The sequence below is a fragment of the Trachemys scripta genome, chromosome 3, assembly GCF_013100865.1.
Source record: "Trachemys scripta elegans isolate TJP31775 chromosome 3, CAS_Tse_1.0, whole genome shotgun sequence".
Classification (NCBI taxonomy): Eukaryota; Metazoa; Chordata; order Testudines; family Emydidae; genus Trachemys; species Trachemys scripta.
In genome coordinates, this window is record NC_048300.1 from 129,819,272 (window position 1) to 129,841,534 (window position 22,263).

At 40.9% G+C, this 22,263-nt stretch overlaps 1 protein-coding gene across 1 annotated transcript in view; it reads left to right on the forward strand.

The window, feature by feature from the left end:
* Positions 1–3,711: 3,711 nt before the first annotated feature.
* MCHR2 (melanin concentrating hormone receptor 2) overlaps positions 3,712–22,263 on the forward strand; it is a 52,639-nt gene continuing 34,087 nt past the window's right edge. The window contains exons 1-2 of the mRNA XM_034767007.1: positions 3,712–3,765; positions 18,632–18,839. Coding sequence (XP_034622898.1) covers positions 18,658–18,839 — 182 coding nt within the window. The 5' untranslated portion in view covers positions 3,712–3,765; positions 18,632–18,657. The remainder of the gene's footprint in view (positions 3,766–18,631; positions 18,840–22,263) is intronic.

The following is a 22,263-nucleotide window of genomic DNA, read 5'->3' on the forward strand; positions in this document are numbered from 1 at the left end:
GAGGTTAAGGCAGCACTCTTAGCAGCAGAAGCCACGCCCCCTTGACCCTGCTGGGCATGCTCCAACTGCTGCTGCAGTATAAAAGGGAGCAGCCCAGCTCAGTCTGAGCTGATCACCAAGGAGGAAGGATGTAGCCCACCAGCTCCAGTCGAGGAGTACCCAGGAACCCGGACCAAGGAAGCAGGAAACGCTGAAGCCCAGGTAGGCATGCAGACACCCGGGGACACCCTAGGGAAATTGCAGTTGCCATCCAAGGCACCCCGAGACCCCGAAGGCACCCTGACTTCAGCTACAGGAGTCACGATAGGAAGCAGCCCAGGTATGGACTAGCCAGTGTCCCTGCAGCAGTCGGTGTGTTGTGGCAGATTCCCCACTGACTTCATGGCAAACCCCATTGCCACTACCAGGGCCCTGGGCTGGGGCCAAGGGGAGCAGGGAGAACCAAAGTCCCCTTACCTTGCCACCCTCCTGCTTTGGGGGTGGCTCACCAAACTTCCCTTCTATGGATTTTGGCCAGTAGGCCACGCTTCCCTGTATTCAAAGGGGAGTTCTATTGACTATGGCCATCAGCCCACACTTCCTGGGCGCAACCTACAGACTATGGCCATCGGCCCACACTCTCCGGCTGCCCCGGGGGCAAGTTACTGACCCTGGCCATCAGGCCATGCTTCCCTGCAGGTGAGGGGAGCTCTAGTGGTGCCGACCATGGAGACCTGAGGCTGAGTGCAGCCATATTGACTTAACTGTGGGTGTACAACACCCTTGACCCACCCCCACGGTGATGGGGTAATGGCCCTGCAACAAAACATAACACATTGTTAGGGAGTAGAAAAGAATAGCACAAGTATGTGGGGCAAAATTTAAAAGGCTAAGGCACAAAATAAGGTACACCTAGCAAGCAACATAAGAGATAAGATGTTTTATAAATATATTAGGAGCAAGAGAAAGACAAAAGAAAGTGTAGATCCTCTACTTAGAGGGGAAGGAGAGCTAATAACAGAAGACATCAAGAAGACTGAGATGTTCAATGTTTCCTGTTTCAGTCTTCATTAAAAAAGGTGAATGTGCTATTCACTTTTTATATTAAAAACAAGGGGTGAGAAATAAAAGTCCAAATAGAGAAAGAACAGGGTTAAAGAACATCTAGAGAAGTTAGATGTATTCAAGTCAGCAGGGCCTGATGAAATTCACCTTATGGTACTTAAGGAACTAGCTGAAGCAATCTCAGAACTGTTAGCAATTATCTTTGAGAACTCATCAAGGACAGGCAAGGTCCCAGAGGACTGCAGAAGGGCAAACATAGCACCTGTCTTCAAAAAGGGAAAGAAAGCTAGGCTGACTGGGTCTATAATTTCCCAGGTTAACTTCATGCAGTAAAAGCTCATACACTAAGTGTCAGAGGTCCCAGGTTTGATCCCATCCACCAATGACCAGGGCACAAAGTGACTCTATAAGGAAGCAAAGGCAGAGCTGCTTCTTGGACATAGGTCTGCAGTGTCTGGCTTGGGGTTTCTAGAAAACCCTATAATGCACTGTACATGAGCCTATACTGGGAGATCATCCAAAAGCTGAAGTTGAAGAATGGTGGCTGTCCACTTATTAAAAGGCGCTTTACACAGAATACATTAGACTGGTGTTCAGTGGCCGTTAGTGGCAACTTATTAGCTTTTGGGAGGAGTTTAAGCATTGGTTTGAGAGCTGGCTACAAAAGACCACCTTTTTCTTTGTGTGGTATTGCACAGATCAGCCTTTACATCTTGGGGGCTGCCTCCCTCTTTGTGCTTTAAAGTTACAGTTGAGTTCAGATGGGATGCTTGAGCTGAGGAGTCCTAGTTTATTTTTCCTGGGGGGCAGGATGTTCTAGCTTCCATCCTCCAAACTACTCTTGGTCTGCATACTGAATGACTCTGTTCCTGAGAGGCTAGGTAGAGTACAGAGGATATTCATTTTTGTAGGCAGCTTTCTTAATAGCACTTCTTACAATCATGCAAAATGACACTGTCACTTTGAAATCCAGTCAATTTCAAAATAGGAGTTAAAAGGAATTGCAGGTATTACACCTGCCTTTTGGGCCCCCCTTGCCAATTATTGTGAGTTTAGAATGACTTTTTTCTATTCAGATGTTTTTCTTTCCAACTGCTGTGTGAAAGATTCAATCACCAAGGAAAACTGAAACTGTCTAGACACAAAGTGCTGTCAAATGAATAAAATAAAACAGATTTGACTTTTTTCCTAATCTTTTTCAGATATAGCAATTTTAGGTATTATAACAATAGTACCAATGGGTAAAATATTTTCAGAAGAGAAGGTGCCTTCTGAAGGTGATAGAATCCTGTTCAAGGTGTTGGTTTTAAGACTTGCAGTCTAAATGGTTTGAGACCTGGCTACAAGAGACCACCTTTTCCTTTGTGTGGTATTGCACACACATTATTATTGTTACTGTATGTTTTTAATTGTAATTGTTCGTGCATTTAAAAATACAGTGATAGACCATTTTATATATTGAAAAGAAATATTAAAACTACTTCTATGCCCTTCTAAAGGGAATTTAAGTGTCAATAATATATAATTGATTTATGGTTTTTGATGGAGTGAGATGTACAAAAAGTGCTTCTGTAAAGGTAATTTAAAATTTAAAAATGGACTAAATTGTATTTTTGACCTCAATGAGGTTACACCAGGAATAAATCTAGCCCTTTAATTTTTGCCAGATACGTTGTTAGAGGAAAAGAGAGAATGAGAAAAGGCATGTGTTTAAATGCTCTGAATTGACTTCAGGTTGGAAGGGAAGGAAGATGTAATAGTCCAGATGTTATCGTATCTAATTAGATACAACAATGACTGGTTAGGTGGGTGCAAAATACAGTGATAGGGCCTGATCTAACAAACATCCATGTAAGTAACTTTATGTATATCAATAATCCCATTGAAGTCAGTGGAATTCCTCACCTCTGGGTCTGCAGGATGAGTCCTTAAGTCAGTTTCCCTTGTGGGACTTTCACACACAGCCACAATGATCAGAATGTCCCATTTGCTTTCAGCAGGCAACATTCATTCCTCCTAGGCACTGGCTCCAGTTTCCTCATAGCTGCAGCTGTATTTGTGGGTTGGGACTAAGACGAACTGCTTTGCCCTTATCTTTACAGGAGTTACACATTTGCACAGCATGTTGCAAAAGGGAGGATTTCCAGCTGGTTTTGTTCACTAGGTTTTGTCCCCGTTTCTGAGCTGATGAGGTGAGGGACAATACTTTGCAGAAGCAGGCAGCTTGATGGGGAGGAGTCGAGAAACAAGAATGAATGATCAGATGCTGCTGCAGCATCCATAGTAAGTGTTAGCTTGCCATTCTCTGAGGCAGCACTGTAGATGCGAGTCTTAGCGCTCCTTATCAGCCTAAACAGAGCTTTGCCTTCCTTCTATGTTGATGGAGTATTCAGTGACCTGGCACCAGTCAGCCAAGAAGCAGGGAAAAGCATGAAGCAGGGAAAGCAAGTTTCATCCAGAAAATGATCATGCTATAGGGTCTTTTACTTATTTATTTTGCAGGGGAAGGCAGGCAATGAAAACAAAACCAATCAATTGAGGTAACAGGATAATACAGATATGGGAAAGTTTGAATTTCTGGAAACCCCCAACAAGAGATTATGTTGCTTGTGTTCTTTGAACCTCTAGGATGTTTCTTCTCATTCATTTGTTCTGATTCCAGTTTGATGACCTGCACCCTCGAAACCATGGCAATTCTCTGGAACAATTTGTCTGAATAAGGTAGGTGTAACAGGGCATTTATTTTCCATTTGCTGAATCCTAACGAGGGAGTTGATGAATCTTTAACGTTGATCCTTTTTCTTAATTAAAACTGCATTATTTGTGGATCTTAATTATTGCAACACAGGGAGCTTAAGCCTAAAGTTTGTTAGTGTTCTAAACTTTTTGTCTTGGTTTGGTGGATTTGTGACACCAGACTGTAATCATGTTTTAAAATTCCTTCTCTACATTCTTCATTAAGAGCTGCTATTAGTAGAAAGTTACATAAACCAGCACAGGCTGAAGAAGGTTGGTTTAAAATTGGAATAGTAAGAGCTCAGACTGTAAGGATGTTTTAGACAAGGAGGCTGTGAAGTGAATTATGGGATGACTTTTTAACATGTAGATCTGGTAGCGTTTTGGACGTCAGAGCTAAACGTGTAGATCAAAAGGGCTAGAATTCTTTTCAATGAGAAAAAAATCATATTCTCTTAACTTCCTCATGAGATGAGTTAGAATGACCTTTTCTGATTAAATTATTCATGGTAAAATTGCCTCATTTCATTAAAAAGGAGCTAGTGCTTTGAGAATTCAGCAGGAAAATATTAAATGTAGGTTTTTTAAAAAAGTTGTTGTACTGTACAATTGTTGCTCATTAAGAGCACATTCAACAATATGAGAGGAGGTTACCACCACATTTAAAAAAACTGTCTGCTCCACAATGTGTATTCACTTATCAAAATGGAGATGTAATTAATATGAGAGTAGACCATAAAGAATAATATTTCCCAGGTGGTCTGCCTCAGTGTACTTTCAGCAGCAGAATAGAAATAAATATCTGCTTTATATTGTTAAATAAAAAGCACTTGCAGATATACTGGGACATACTATATTTAAATATGGATATTTAAGGGATACCTCCACTGGAATTTTTTAAAAGGTATTATATAAGATCAAAAAATAACTTTTTTACAATTTAAAGTGTCATGAATCAATAAAGCTGATCTTAGCCAGATATTAAGAGCAATATTAAGACTGTCATTATATATTCTAAAATGAACCTATTCAAAAAGCAGTTTATATTCAACAAACTGCCTTGCAAACCCATAGTCCTTATTTCACAGGGGAAATCTTAGGAACAGCAGAAAAGCAGCAATAGTTATTATGAAACTGAAATGAATACTGATTCTCTTATCTCAGCGCATATTTTTCAAATTCAAGAACACAAAAAGCAATAGCTGGTTACCATGAAAACATCATATTAATACACAAGTTAAATTGTTTCAAGCAAGGACAGTCCAAAGACTTCCTCAGTCTGCTATACTGTAGTGCAGCACATATGGTATGTAATAGCACACATGGTTCTGAGATGCCAGAATCCCTAGGTCTGACATAGCTTTTAAAATACACAACGATGGACACTGCTAAACCCTTTAGCTGATATTGAATATTTGTCCTTGAGGCAAAGTAATTGGGTTCTACTGCATGGCAGGTGGGGGCCAAGATACAGGGGAGGTATATGGTGGGCGGAGCATAGGCCAAAGGAGAGGCATAGGCGGGGCCAGAAGATCTGTTACTAGCGATTCTTCTATCTCCCACTGGGCTGAAGTAGCCTCTGCAGAGCAGCTCCCATACAGACTAGAAGGTGATTCCTTCCTCCTGCGCTCTCTGCCCTGTGTCCAGTCCCTTGTTCTCCTTGTGGTTGCCTAATGTCTGAGTGGTCAGAAGAGATCTCACTTCCAGCATCCACCATTGTAAAAGATTGTGCTAGCACCATAAATTTACACAGCAGCTTATACAATGTTCCCAGCCTCAATGGCCAGAGATGGATCGTTCTAAAGAGTGATGTCTACCCTGCAAAGCCACAACTTGTTAGCTGTGGTTTACACAGGTCTCTGATCAATGGGCAGCTACAGCTGAGGCTTCTATTCTAGAACCCAGGTTTCCTTTAGAATTACTTGAGCCAAGCAAACAGGCCTCTGCTCAACTTTTCCCTCTCCCTTACCATGCATTACCCAATTCCATTAAAAGTTCAAAACACTCATGAATGTTCAGTCATGAAAGCACAACATGGCCTGAGTGTTAATGGAAGTCACTTCTGCTGATGAGCATTCCAGTTTGCTTCCTCGGAAGAGAAGACCTAAAAAGTATGAAACAAAATCTAGCTGTCATGAATTACATGGTACACAGGGAAACTGGCATTTCTCTCATGTTTTCATCGTTGGTCTAGCTTAGCAGTTCTCAAACTGTGGTTTGGGACCCAAAGTGGGTCGTTACCCGGTTTTAATGGGGGTTGCCAGGGCCAGTGTTAGACTTGCTGGGGCCTGGGGCTGGGGCCAAAGCCCGAGCCCCACCACCCAGGGCCAAAGCCTGAGGGCTTCAGCCCCGGGTGGCAGGGCTCAGGTTACAGGCCACCCACCTGGGGTCATGTAGTAATTTTTGTTGTCAGAAGGGGGATGCCGTGCAATGAAGTTTGAGAACCCCTGGTTCTAGATCAGTGTCCTGCCTCTCCTATTGGATTTTTTTTTTTTTTTGCAGGGAGGGGGCACTTGTCTTCAATTAGACTGTAGGATTTTTAACCTTGTATTTTGTGTGTGTACACTGCCTAGTACAATGGAGCCCAGATCTTAACTGAGATCTGAGTTCTACTGTAATACAAAATATTTTTTCCTCTGGGTTCCTCACAATTCTTGTTGCTGTAGCTCCCACCTGGGCTGCTCACAAATAGCCTTCTAGCATGCAAGTGACACCCTAAGTGTCTGAGTGTAGCTGCAGTCTGCCAGCCACACTTTGGCTTCCACCAGCCTTTGTTTCCACTTGCAGGGTGACCCCAACACACTCCCAGACCCAGATTTTCCACAAAAACATGTGTTCTGCACTGTCCAGCCCTCTCTTACATAGTCCAGATATATTACATCTGTTTCCCATCTAAGCAGATAACTACATATCAGTTTGCTATCATAAATGGAGTTTCCTACACAGTTTAATTTAAAGACAATGCTGGATTCGTTTTAATTAAAGAATAAAACAAATTTATTTAACTACAAGGAGATAAGTTTTACCTGAGTACAAATATACGGCATTAAAGTTGGAAATGGTTACAAGAGAAATAAAATAAAATGCTTCCCAATGGTAAAACTTAAACTAGACTTGGTTCAAGATAAAATGCTAACCACATGCTCCCAGCAACAGGACTGACCAAACCTCAGGTCAGGATCTCTCTGTAAGTCAAATAGGCCGGTTTCTTTTGTCGTCTTAGGTGTAAAAGCAAGAGCTGGACAGGGAGAGATACCTTGGAGTGTTTTTGCCCCCCACTTTATAGTCCAGTTGCCATTTGAAATGCATTTTCCTGTGGGTTACCCCTAGATGAAGTTCATTCCTGATGTGAGAATGGAGACAAGGAACCTCTTGGTGAAAGAGGTTACATGCTGTTGTTTGCTAAGATGTAGATCTGTTTGTTCCTGTCCCCGTTTTTTGCCAAAGAATGGCCACTGAATAGTTGATGGCTCACCAGTTTTGATGGCACCTGGCTAAGGCATCAGCTTGTTCTTGTCTTTGAGAAACTGATTTACCCACACTTGTCTGGTAAATACATTTCAGACCTAATTTCAGCGTATGTTCATAATGTTGATATACATATTTCATCATATTATTGACCAAGGAGTTATATGCCTTGTGGAGTTTCATTTGAAAGCAAATTTTGTATAAAGATTACTACAACAGTGTGTAGGGTGTGAATATGGGGGTGCATCCCATCACAGCCACGCACACTATCAATGAAGTCCACAGCCCCAACTGACTTTACCTGACCTTTGCCAATGTCTTACATGGTGACTGAAATTTCATTTCTGGTTTCTAGGCAATTTCATCCTATTTTCCCCCATGATTTACACAGGCATTTGAGACATCTTCCATCACATTAAACCTTTAAAAGCTTTAAATTAAAGTAGTTTTCATGGAATTACCAACCTGAAATCCCGACTGACATGTTTCAGAGTCGTCAAGGTCAGAGTCATGAAAAAAAAACATTGTCATTTGGCTCTAAGCCATATATGCAAGTACTCAAGAAATAAATGGGAACAGAGAAAGGGGCTAGAAAATGTCTAAGATCTGAGGAACCAGCACAATATGGAGGGGAAAGAGCACTGCAGAAGTAACTAAAATGTGAATAGAATTTCCTTTAAATAAGTAATTTAAATAACAGCAGAGGGGGAAATTCCAGTGTTTAAAAAAGAGTTAGTAATATTGCAAGTATGTTCTGCTATAAAAGGAAAGAACAGATTCCAGAGGACCACAAATAGTTTACTGCTTTAGTTTGCTCTATGAAGCTAATGTGTGTACTAATTAAATTAGCAATGAATGAAACAGAAAACAAAGGAATTGAAAGATTGCAGGGAGCCCAGCCTAGTAGCAAATGAGCTTCTCAATTCTGTGTTTCAAAATGAAGTAGCAAACTCGCTAGGAAAGTGTAGGATAAAGTAACATATCTAAGAGAATGAGAGGTACCTATGGCACCTTAGAGATTAACAAATTTATTTGAACATAAGCTTTCATGGGCTAATGGCCACTTCATTTGATGAATACATTTGTTAGTCTCTAAGGTGCCACAAGTACTCCTTGTTTTTGCTGATACAGACTAACACAGCTACCACTCTGAAACCTATATCCAAGAGAGGTTAGACAGCAGAAGGTGTGAGGGGGGGGGAAAAAAAACCAAAAAAACCCCTGGAAGCCATTTAGGATTATGTCTGTTAGTGATATTTGTGACTCTCATGTGTCAGTGAAAAAAGATCACAGAAAAAGATGTTGAACAATACATTATTATTCCTAAGCCTATTCCTCCTCTCTCTCTCTGCTTCATTATAGAACTTCTATCTAGAAATTTCTCCAGTTCTCCTTCCTCTTCATTTCCTACAAAAGAGTGTAGTATAAACAAACAATACACAGATGCCTGCAAATCTCCAACCCTCACAATTTTTTTCTTCTGTCTTTATCAAAATTAGTATTTAATAATAAATTACAGATCTTGTGAACCTCTTGTTCCCCCATACATTCACCAAACATTCTCTATTTGGGCATACTTTGTCTTGGCATTTGAAAGCCACCTAGACCAACATGCTCCAGGTTTCCAGTCATCTATGTATAACTGGAGTGACTAACTGTAGCTGCTAACTTTGGCTGATGCAGCTGTAGCCTTGGACAAATGGTAACACATCAGCACTGGGAATTCTGTTCTATTTAGGTTCTTACACTGCACTCAGCACCATGATATCTAACCTCTTCCCATAAACTAAAGTGTCATCGGTATAAATTTCCACTTTTTCCAGGTTTGCAGAATCTGGCTCATTTTCCCTTGGGAGATTTCTGGGAAACTGGGATTGTAGACAGGAGGCAAGAAAAGCAATCTATTCTGAATAGCAGTATAGACATTTTCAGTTTGGCACTCTGAGGGTGGAATGAAAGTTGCTGGAATCCTCTCTCATCTATTTCCTCCCTCATTTTGGAAAACAGTAGGAATGGCACCATGTGGCCTCAGCTGAGTGCATAATGTACCTTTTTTAAAACAGGTAATTTTCTCTGACCACTGTCCCAACCTCCTCTGTGTGGTGTCAAAATTGATAGTACAAAGGTAAATGTGTGTATCTATGACCTCATGGGGGCCCGACTGATGGGTTGGGTCACAGAAACCCTCATGGGACTGCCACCTGATGTGCCTAGACTACCTCTGAGCCTGTTTTCCCTGCCAGCTTGGGACGTCAGTCCCTTGCCTGGTTTGAGCCAGAGATGCTTGCCTGCTGCAAAAACAGATCCAAGCCAGAACCATGTCCCCTACAAGCTGCAGGCTTAACTGAAAACAGCTTAAGAAGTGCTCCTGTCTCCAGCACTCAGATATCCAACTCCCAATGGGGTCCAAACCCCAAATAAATCCGTTTTAAACTCATAAATTGTTTGCCCTCTATAACACTGATAGAGAGAGATGCACAGCTGTTGTGTCCCCCCGCCCCCAGGTATTAATACAAACTCTGGGTTAATTAGTAAAAAGTGATTTTATTAAATACAGAAAGTAGGATTTAAGTGGTTCCAAGTAATAGCAGACAGAACAAAGTGAATTACCAAGCAAAAAAAATTAAATATGCAAGTCTAAGCCTAATACAATAAGAAAACTAAATACAGGTAAATCTCACCCTTAGAGAGGTTTCAATAGGCTTTTTTAACAGACTGGATGCCTTCCTAGTCTGGGCCCAATCCTTTCCTCTGGTACAGTCCTTATTCCAGCTCAGGTGGTAGCTAGGGGATTTCTCATGACTGCAGCTGCCTTTGTTCTGTTCTACTCCCTTATATATCTTTTGCACAAGGCGGGAATCCTTTGTCTGTCTCTGGGTTCCCACCCCTCCTTCTAAATGGAAAAGCACAAGGTTAAAGATGGATTCCAGCTCAGGTGACATGATCACGTCACTGTAAGTCTTCATTGCCCACTTGCACAGCACACAGGTATACAGGAAAACTTACAAGTAAACAGAGCAATCTACAGTCAATTGTCCTGGTTAATGGGAGCCATCAAGATTCCAAACCACCATTAATGTCCCACACTTTGCATAATTAAAATAGGACCTCAGAGTTATATTTCATATTTCTAGTTTTGGATACAAGAATGATACAATCATACAAATAGAATGAACACACTCAGTAGATTATAAGCTTTGAAATGATACCTTACAAGAGACCTTTTGCTTGAAGCATATTCCGGTTACATTATATTCACACTTATTAGCATATTTTCATAATATCATATGGAGTGCAATGTCACACCGTGCACAGGTGGGTTTTGAGTCACAAACAACCATTATGTATATGAATTCGCCTCCGCAAAACTGCTCCTCTAAATGTCTTGATTCTATTGAAAATGGAAGCCTTCCATACCGTAGACAGGAGGATAGGAGTTGTTATTAAGAGTAAAAATTCAGTGTCCTAATATCTTGGATTTTTGTGCTTTTTGATTCTTGCTGTACTTGCTAAAGTTTGGTCCTTTGCTAGTGTTTGTGTGGGACTGAGAAGTATGGCAAGGAATATGCCACAATTCCAGTATCATTTGGAATAAAAAATTGTTTTTGTCCATTTTAGCAAAGGAGAGATTATGCAGTTTTGTCTTTGTAGTTGAGTGTTGATTTATGTTATATGACACCAGACATAGATGATTTGATTATGCATTAGTTTTATGACTCATCCAGCCATTTGTAAGGTAATGTGTTGTCAGACTGAGTATCCTAGATATGGAACAGAACTTTAGAATTTGAGGTTACAAAGAGAAGCTGGCAAACTTGAACTCTTTGAAATCAGCTCTTTTTTTAATGTCGACTTTCTAATACAACACTTAGAATAATAGGTCCTGAATTTGGGGGGGGACTTTTAAAATGATTTTTCCCGCTCTGCTGTTGATGTTTAGAAGAGTTCTAGTGCTGTCAAAGGCATAGATTAAACAAACAAATTTCTTTTCTGCTAACTTCTTTCAGGTACCGTAATTTTAGGTGTTACATGTAACTACAGTAGATCCAAAATTGAGACAGAAGTGTGCATTTGAAGCTGCCTGTGTCCCTTTAAACATTCAGAGTTCAGTCTTGCACCACATTGGCATACAGAACCCCCTAATGATGTCAGTAGATGCACCAGACACAAAAAATTCCCTTTTTAGTCAAAGGGAGTTGTTTAAATTGAATGGTTATAGGACTGAGAAATGTAGTTCAAATGAAACAAACAAAACATTCTACTTTTTACAAAATTTCCTCTCAACTGTAGCCCTCTAATATATTTAGTAGTAGTGCCTCTAATGTATTTAATACACTTTTGAGTAATGTACAGTATATGAGCAAAAACTAGACATTTTGTAATAGTCAATCTTTATTTAATTTGACAGAGAGTGAGGTTTAATGGTTAGAACAGGAGACTGGCTATATTTTATACACAACATGGACAAGTTACTTAAGCTTTTTGTCCCTCAGATCACTCATCACTTACATGTGTGTAATATTTACTTATCTCCTGGGTGGTTTCCTTGTGATCCCAATCTGATTGTATGTATCCATCTGTTGTCTCCTGTTTTGTACTTAAATAGTAAGCTCTTTGGGGCAGGAACTGTCTTTTTGTTCTGTGTTTGTTCAGAACCCATATATAGTGGGATCCTGGTCAATGACCAAGGCTCCTAGATGCTATTGTACAAATAATAAATAATTAGTAATTAATGTTTGAAAAGTGCTCTGATAATTTTGAATTAAAGGCAGTATAGAGGTATAAATAATTGTTACATTAATTGTTCACATGAATGCTAGCAGTAGCAAGTGTATTATTCTGGTGTATCTTATTTATATACAGCATTAATAAATAGGAAAGGAAGCTTTTTATGTGCATTAGGAATGCTGCAGAAGACGTTTAGCAATTTTTAGATGATGTGTTTTAGAAATCTTTGTGCCTTTCAGTTTGATTAATTTGTTCTATTGTGGTGTATAGCTCCTGGTTTTTGCAAGAAAATTACACCTGTGCATTTTCATTAACTAGTGCCTGTCTCACATTTCATATAATGCTAATGGTACCAAGTCCTGGGCTTTTGGTGACAATGAATGGCAGTGAAACTCTTCCCCTTGAAAACTGGTAACAGGGTGCTTTTATTCTCCAAAACAAAGGAATTTTAAATTTCCAGTCAGAAACATTTTGCCCATCTTAGTGAGATAGAATATTTGATTATGTATGCAGTGTACACTAATGTAGTTTGGCATGAGTAATTCAAGTGTCACTGCCTCCTCCAACGAGAAAGTATTATTCTAATAATGAATCCAACTGAATACAAATTCTTTAGTGAGTGGAAACATACTGCATAGTGGGGATTTTTTGGTTGGTTGTTTTTTATTTTATTTTATTGTAAATGTTTCTCACAATCTACAAAAAACATTGGTTTCTCATTGCAGACTTTTATTATAATTTATATTGCCGTACCATCTAGAGGCCCTAGTCAGGACTGGGGCTTCATTGGACTAGGCACTGAACACATGTACAAGATGGCCTCTGCCCCGAAGAACTTGTAATCTACATAGATGTACAGTCTCTCTCATCATGTATTATTGTATAGTTATTATAATGTCTTTGGCCCAGATCCCCAGACATATTTAGGCTCTTAAATGCCATTGATTTCATTGAAAGTTAGGAACCTAAATGCCTTTGAGGATCTGGGACTTTGTTCTTACACTCTGAGGGCCAGATTTTCTGTCGGCCCTTTGGACTGCTCAGGCAGAGAGGCGGGCCAGGTGCAGCCAGATCTGGCCATCTGAGATTCCACACCCCACACACCTGTGAATAAGCTTTCAGGTGGCTCCGAGTTGATGTAGCCAGCACCTGTACCTCCAGCCCATCCCTCACTCACTTCTGGCATTGGCATTGTGCTGAGGACATGGCTGAAGCATATTGCACTCCTGTTAAACTCAACTGGTGTACAGTCCCTTATGGAGTGTTAGCAGCTGGCATAAATTAGCTCAGTGGCTCTCAGCCTTTCCAGACTTCAGTACCCATTTCAGGAGTTTGATTTGTCTTGCTTACTCCCAAGTGTCACCTCACTTAAACTACTTGCTTACAAAATCAGACATAAAAATACGGAAGTATCACAGTGCACTATTACTGAAATATTGCTTATGCTCTCACTTTTACCATATAATTATAAAATAAATCAATTATAAATATTGTACTTACATTTCAGTGTATAGTGTATAGAGCAGTATAAACATAAGTCATCGTATGAAATTTTAGTTTGTATTGACTTCACTAGTGCTTTTTATGAAGCCTGTTGTAAAACTAGGCAAATATCTAGCTGCATTGATGTACCCCTGGGAAGACCTCTGCGTACCCCCAGGGATACACCGTACATAGGCGCCAACTCTGTGGGTGCTCTGGGGCTGGAGCACCTATGGGGAAAAATTAGTGGGTGCTTTGCACCCACCGGCAGCCAAGCTCCCTGCCCCCCCACCTCACCTCCACCTCCTCCCCTGAGTGCACTGTATCCCTGCTTCTCCCCCTAGCTCCCAGAGCTTGCCGTTGCAAAACAGCTGTTTTGTGGCATAACAAGCTCTGGGAGAGAGGGGGAGGAGCAGGACTGCAGCACACTCAGGGGAGGAGGCAGGGAAGAAGGGGGGCCAGGGCCGGGATTTGGGGAAGGAGTCCAATAGGGGCAGGGAGGGGGCGGAGTTGGGGTGGGGACTTTGTGGATGGGGTTGGAATGGGGCATGGCAGGGGTAGAGTTAGGGCGGGGCTGGGGGCAGAGCAGGGTCGAGCACCCACCGGCGCCAGCAGAAGTTGGCACTTATTACACTGTACCTCTGGTTGAGTATTAGATCATCCCAGGATGATATAACCATTTCAGGGCCCAGATTAGTCTAGAGAATCAGAAAGCCATAACCAGCCCCATGTCAAGTTCCACCCACCCATCCTCCTTCCAACTCAACTGCACCAAGCAGAAACCAGGCAATTGAAAATGTCATTGATAAAGTGATAAGAGATCTAAGTGAGACTGAGCAGAGGTGATGTCAGCGACTCCTCAGTCTTGATAGGCTGATGTAAATGGCATAGCACAGCCCATGTAACTGCAGAGTGCTATTTTTACATATGTTGCCCCACAACTTAACAGCTTAAGTGCTTCCATTTGCTTCTGCCTTGCAGGGCCAGCTCCAGGCACCAGCACAGCAAGCAGGTGCTTGGGGCGGCCAACGGAGAGAGGCAGCATGTATGGCTCTTCGGCGGTGGGTCCCGCTCTCCTTCTTGGAGGGAAGGACGTGCCGCCAAATTGCCGCTGAAGGATGACGCCGATCATGGCTTCTTCTTTTTTTCACTGCTTGGGCGGCAAAAACGCTGGATCGCCGCTGCTGCCTTGCCAATAAGCTATTATATTTAGAGATGGAAGGTGGGCACAGCATGAAGGAGAAATAATTGTTCCATCTTAGAAAGACCTATGAGGTAACACAGGAGAAATCAATTAAGCTATGTAAACAAAGAGGCGAGGGGCAGAAAAGGCACGAGAATGGTACTTTACTAAGGTGAATTCTGGCAATACCTCTGGAACCAACTCTCTTTGTAAGCTACAGAAAAATATATACCAAAGTCTATCCTATTAATCACAAGCAATTAGACACACCTTGCCCATTATACTCAAATAATCATTAGACTTAATCTTGTCTGTCATATTACAATAAAATGGCCTTTCCTTATGGAGTTAATTCTATACTTGTCTCTGTAGTGATATACCCCTGCCAGTACACTAGGAATTATGACTAAAATAGTACACATCAACAGCTCTTGAATAGCTACCTGACATCTTAAAACAAATATCCATATATTTCTAGAAGACAAGAGGGGTAATTAGCATCTTATACAAAAGCATCAGCTTGGAAATAAAGATATGGGATACTCAGAAATCATAACAATACCATCTCTTCTTATTGTGCTTTGAGTGACTTAGTTATATTTTGGTACGAGTCTCCATCTATTTGTGCTACTTAAAAATCAAATTTCTAGGTCTTGGGTAAGGCTTTACCAACCTGTTGTTATAAACTACAAGAATCTTAATGCATGAAATGCTTTAAGACAACAGAAAATCCCAAATCTATTGATGTAATTAATCATCTAGGGGCCAGATTCTACCACTCTTTTCACACTGCGTGAAACAGATGTGTCTAACTGTACTACTGGGAACAGCTTTTCTAAATGCCAGATAAATTAATACTGTTTTTCCATCTCAACATGGCCACTAAGATCAATGACTAAAGTTGACATTCATCTGCCAAGCACCAAAGCATCCAATTTTCCTTGTATGCTTTCTACTGTTACATTTAAGAGAACTGAACACATGACATTGAAAGAGAGAACAAGATGGATAACTGGTAGCTTACAGAATAGGGAGACAGAGAGAGAAATCAAATATAGCTGGGTCATTGGCTTGGTGACTGCCCCATGGCCACAATTTTCAAACTGGGAACCTAAATTTAAGCTGTTAAACTTAGATTTTATGCATCTAAATATTGGTCTGAACTTTTATTTTAAGTGGGAGTTCTGTCAGCAGCTACAGATTTCAACCTGTAATGATCCCACATGAACTGTGGGTGTGTGGCTTCCCCCTAAACATTCAACAAACAGAAGGTAGATGAAAAGCAATATGATGTATTATTTTTAAAAATCTCATGATTAAGCCAATCATGTGTTGTATTAATTTAAATGGAATATATGAGCTAAATGTGTTAACATGACCATGACTGTCCAATATTAAACAGTATTAAACAAGGTTTGGGATTTGGTATTCAGAAACCTCAGCCTGCCTAGTCCCACGGCACACACACCATTAAAAATCCTCTTAACCTTTTATTAAAGATATATAAAAACGAAGGAAAAACTAAAATATTAAACAGGGCTTTTATTTTAACATCTCTTGTTCCCTTTCTCTTTAGCTGGAGAGAGTTTTTCAAACGAAAAAGACCCTTGTTTGACAGTCATTTAGATGATATCAAATATGGCAATAACTTTCTTTTTGTATGAATTAATTTAGTCCATCTCATTTTTGCACCTTTTCTGATCTATATTTATTATTATAGCTTATTGTGGACATCTTATGAACTTTCACATACTTTTTACAGTTGAGTTCACAATTAGGGTAAATTTGTAGTCCAAATTATTACCACATGGTTAGGAGTGGGCTTATTCATGGTTTTTAAATGATTGAAGTTGGTAGTACTACATAAAAAGCATTTTATAGTAGAGACACAACTAGAATTAATGAAAACAGAAAGTTGAAAAAAAATCAAACTAGGAATTCAGAATTAAGACTGAAAGTTCAACATTAACTGTATCCCCCTTGTTCTTCTGCCTTTCAAATAAGGTTGTTTGTAGCATTCTGAGACATTTGTTAAATAATGTGATTTATAATTTCATACAAACCAGAATTGTTTCTAGAACCTTGCGCACAGTGGATTATACTGTCATACACCTACTGAGCAATGGGACAAATCTTCATAGTCTCGAAATCTGACCCTCTGATGAACTTCTGCATTTCACACCTAGGCCTCCCTAAAAGTCAGGATTAGATCGGGATGGTTTTCCAACTCAGGGACATCTATATTCCTTCCGCACAGAGCTGTCAGGCAAAGGTCTCAGAGGCAGAATTGAGCTCAGAAATATTTGACACCACACAATGGCTTCTATTTTGACAGTGGTATTTCTTTGAAGTTATTTCCCTGACTCTCTTACCCTTCACTCCTCTGATGCACCCTTAGAGACAAAGAGATAGCTTTTGTCCCCTTACTGTGACCGGGACATCACAGGGCTAGATCTTTTGTAGTTGCTCCACAGCCACTTGCTCTGAGTGACCAGGTACTGCTGTTTATCCTCCATAAAGGGGTATGCCCTGATCCCGGCTTATAGTCTGTTGGTACAGATTGGACAGTTTTCAGAAGGGGACTCCTGCAGTCTAGTTTCAAAACAACTACTCCTAGTGAAAAACCTCTTTGTTACCCTACAGAATCAGAAGTTTTACCCCACAGAACTCAGACCCACTCATTATTTTTACTTGCAATTGTGTTTGTGTTAAATGTGAGAGACTATGGATTGTGAATGAATTCAATGTGGTTTATTAACATTTCCAATAATAATTAATAGTTAATAATACCTTGTCTCCAGCAGTTCTCACTTCTGGGATTTTTTTTTAAAATGGAATTGTTCTGCAAAATGTCTCCTTTAGGCTATAACTTTCCAAGGTTCATCCCCTACACTCCCTCAGGGTGTCCGGCTGACAGCTTTGTGAGGACAGAATATAGATCTCTTCAAGCTGAAAGGTTTATTCCTGTTTCAATCTCTAAAACACCCTGAGGCAAACCCGCTACACCAAACTCTGCAGAATTCATGAATCCTCCTTTCCCTCTGCACAAATCCTGCCAAACTCCCCAAGTACCTCAAAGCCACTATTCTCCTTTGAACCACATCAGACAGAACACATACATTTTCTTTATAACCCTCTTTGCATTGTTTTCATATCATTTTGACAACCTGCTCCCTTAAGCTAGAAGGCATCCTTACAAATTAAATGTCCCTCTTCAGCAGCAAAAACAGCCAAATTGCATCATTGTCTCTTAGCCCAGGCCACAGGCAGGAATCCACTTCACTTCTGAAATCACTTTCCTTGTCTCAGTGAAATGGGAAATATCCCAGAATTTACATTCCAAGCACCAGAGGGAAAAAAATCACTATCTATGGAGAATCTGGCTAGACAAATTCTCACTGGAAATAAGGTATACACTTTTAACAGTGAAAGCAATTAACCATTGGACCAACTTACCAAATGTCTTCTAATTTTGGGAGTCTCAATTTTTGGGTACACAAGGTGAGATAATATCTGGGGATTGATTCTTGGAAGCACTAATCACCCTCAAAACCAAATGAACTCCAACTGAGAGGCTGAGCACCTCTGAAAATCAGGCCCTGATTAACTCAATTGGGACACTCAAAATTAGAGCTCCCTTTTGAAAATTTGGGCCTAAGTGACTTATTCAACATTTCATAAATCTGTGGAAGATCAAGAAATAGATGCCCATGGGATTTCCATGGTCGGAATGAATGCTGTGACCTAAAATGACTCATTTAAAAAGTTCTGTATATTTTAATATAGGTACAAAACATGTCCCAGATTTTTTTTAAGCAATACTATCTAAGTCTGTTGAGTTCATTCATGAACTTAAACAACCACTTGGAAGATTTTATTCATGAAATTCAAACTGTAATTAAAAATCATGTATCCCAAGCTACTGTGCTTGACTAATGAAACATTCAAATTGTAAGTCTATGAATAATTTATTTTCTGTTACTGTTACAGATTTAAGGATCTATCATCTCTGAAGAATGAATGAAATCCAGCCTTCCTGTTGGAATAGCACATCTGTCTTGTTCAACAAATCTTGGAGTGGAGGGCATTACTACCAAGTGATCAGTGCAGCAGAAACAATCATCCTTCCTTCTCTAATTGGGATTATCTGCTCAATGGGATTAGTTGGCAATATCCTCATTGTGTTCACCATAGTAAGGTATGGAGTTTAGCACATATGCTGCAACAGAGACTTACTGCTGTAAACAAATCATTTGAATACATTGAGGAATGGAATTGTCCAGCAAAGACTAGTACAATAAATAATTCATGCTCTGTGTAGCCATTTTGATACACAGTTCTGTCTAACCAAATTTGGGCCATGATTCAAGAAAGCACTTAAACATATTTCACAGAGAAGCATTTAAACACATGCTTCACTTCAAGCACATGTTTACTGCGTTCAGTGGGACTTAAAAGCACACATGTAAGCTTTCTTCCTCAATAGGGATGCTTTTTTGAATTCAGAGTTTAGAAACTGATTAAGCTCCCACTGAATTCAGTGGCAAAATTCCCATTGACTTGGATAGCGTAGAGTCTTAAGCTTTATCAAAAAAAATTTCATCACCTTCACTCTCTGCTAACAATGCAGTTTGATCCAGTTAGCATTTTCTCTCCTGACTCAGAATGATTAAGAGGGATGATCTGTGCAAGAGATTTGCTACTCTGTGACATTCAGACAAAAAAATATAAATGCAAACATCTGACCCTTGCATACCTATTATGTTTTCTTGCTCAGACATCCATATTGGAAGCCAAGTGACCTATTTTGAGACTTTAAGTAATATTTTAAAAGTAATTCTATAAAAACAAATGAAACATTCTCCATTTGTCTGTCTTGAAAGCAGTGTATTTTTAAGATCAGACTTCTATCTACACTCTCCTGGTTAGTAATGGCCTCCCAGGATTTCATCACTTTCCTGGGATGTTGGCTCCCAGTAACAAGAACTTTTGTGCTAGTTGAGGATTCCCCTGCATCTTTAAGTTTGCTTTACTATGATCTAGCAATGTCAAGCAGACTTCTTGGACCTCAGGATCTGGCCCAATTATCAATTATAGTTTTGTGCAACAAGAAAATATCTTTAATCTCCAGATTCTATCAATAGTTTTATAGTGAGACTCTCAACTGCATGATTCCACCACAGAATTGAAAGAGGTTTCATCAGAAGCTGATTTGATCTAAGCACCTGTAATGCAAATTATCATAAACGTGATAGACTAAGGCTAATACATGTCAGCATCAGCAAGATTTAATAAATGAACTCTATCCATACAGAGTGAACTTTAAGGGGGGAGAGGGGGCCATTTAGGGATCTGGGGCAAAAATCTGTCTGGGGATTGGTCCTGCTCTGAGCAGGGCATTGGACTAGATGACCTCCTGAGGTCCCTTCCAACCCTGATATTCTATGATTCATTTCCAATGACACAAAAAGGAATTAGGCACCTAATAGCCTGTTCTGCCTTTGAAAATCTCCCTCTAATGCACTAAGACTACAAGTCTACATTCACAAAGGAGCTTAGGTGTGGTGACTTCATTTTAGGCACCTAGAAAATCACTGGGATTTACAAACCCTGAGTTTTGCACGTGGACTCCCTATACAATGAATGGGGAGAGATAGGTACATCAGAATGAGATTCACAAAAGCCAACACACTAGGTAGGGAGACACCTAAACTAGCCAATGAGAGATGCCAACGTAAAGGGTGTGTCCTAAGTCCTGTCTCTACCACCCTCAGGTACACTAGTCACTGGGTGATGGGATATTCTGATGTGGGACTTGCCTCAGTCTCTCCTGTCAAAGCTGTTCTACTATGAATAACTAATGCAAGGCTCATTAGGCCAAAGAGAGAGGTGACTCTGTAGCTCACACAAGATATGGGAGAGCCAGTCCCCCTGCTCCAATGACTTTAAATTATGTAGTTACAGTGGAAGAACTTCAGCAGGAGAGATTGAGGGATGCCCACAACAGAATGTCCCATAGCACAGGGATTGGAGCACTCTGAGAAATGGCAGTGCCTAGTTCAAATTCCTCCTCCCCCCTCAGGCAGAGGGAGGATTTGAACCAGGGGTCTCCCATGGCCCAGGTGAATACCTTATCATTGGGCTAAAAGTTATGAGGGAGGCCCTCTTCCCACCACTGTTTTGTGTAAATTCACCTATAGTGGCCTGTGACAAGCTGCACTCATCACTGCAGCGCCTCCTGCTGGTTGTTCTGGAGATTAGCTCTGCCCACCAGTGCACCCTCGTCTGCTGATGTCTTTCTGCCATCACTTCTGCTCCAGGACCCACATCACTCCCAGGACCATAATGTCTTCTTCAGGACACAGCATTGCGGATGTGCCACACTCTGTGCCCGGGAATGTCCTGCAGTCTGATGGTCCAGCCACTTCCTCAGTGGTGAGTGGTGGTGAGAGGGGGACCCAAGCCCACCCACTACTCCAGATCCTGGCCCAGGAACCTTGTAGATGGCAGCCATGCACTGCGTCCCCTCTAACCTCTTAGTCTACTTCCCCGGTAGCTTCCCCACAGCCCCGGCATCTTCTCCACCCTTATCTCAGGGCCTAAACATGCCAGTCTTAGCAGTCATCCAGGAGCTTGGTCTCACTCCCCTGATCCTGCCTAGCACTGCTATGTCCAGGGTGCTAGCTTTCTTCCCTCTGTAAGGCAGCCCATCCTCCCTCCTCCAGATCTAGGAAACTACTGCCTCTGCTTTGCCCTGCAGCTCTTCTTATATGGGCCTACTCAACCCTGATTAGCTGTTCCTCACAACCCCTCTCCTATTGGCTGCTTTCTGTGCAGCCGCCCCAGGGCTCCATTAATCCTTTATGGACCAGTGTGAGGTGGATGCCACATCACAGGACCTGATCCAATAAGCAAGCTCTGAGCATGCTTACCGGATTGAGCCCCCAAGCAAGGTAGGTGGAGAAAAGCCTGATCAGGGGCTGCATTGCACACGCACAGAAGCAGAAACATAGGTTTCTAGGGAACTTTGACTGCAAAAATTTAGATGCCAAGTGAGCTTAGATGCCTACAGAATTCAGCAGCAGCTGAGCAGAGGTTCTGTGAAGCCCAGTGGGGCCTGATTCTGGACTTAGGCACCTAAAATGGCAGTTAAGTGCCTAAGTCCTTTTGTGAATCTAGCCCCAAATGTCTAATGTACTGTAGAAGTTGGCACCAAAAACAGCTCCCGATCTTTGTGGAGAAGACCACAGGAGTTTGTATGGGCTGGAGTAAGGGGAATATGTCTGTGAAAATGAATGAATGGATATAAAGAAAGAGAATATTCATTGAGCTTTTAAAATTCATAATATAGTCTCTGAAATGTTATAATAAAGGAAAACTAAAAAGGAACAAAGGGTTTTTTCCCTCTTGAAAGGCCTTTGCCTGTCATGAATAACAAGATGACGCAGAAGAGAATAGAGACAGACAGTGACGTTAAAAACTCAATGTGGTAATTATTGACATTTAATATGGTAGATACGAAACAGAAGAGATTGTAGCAAATTAATATTTAAAGTTTGGCTCTACCCTGTAGCATGTGAGAGGAGGGATATCTCAGTGGTTTGAGCAGAGTTATGAGTTTA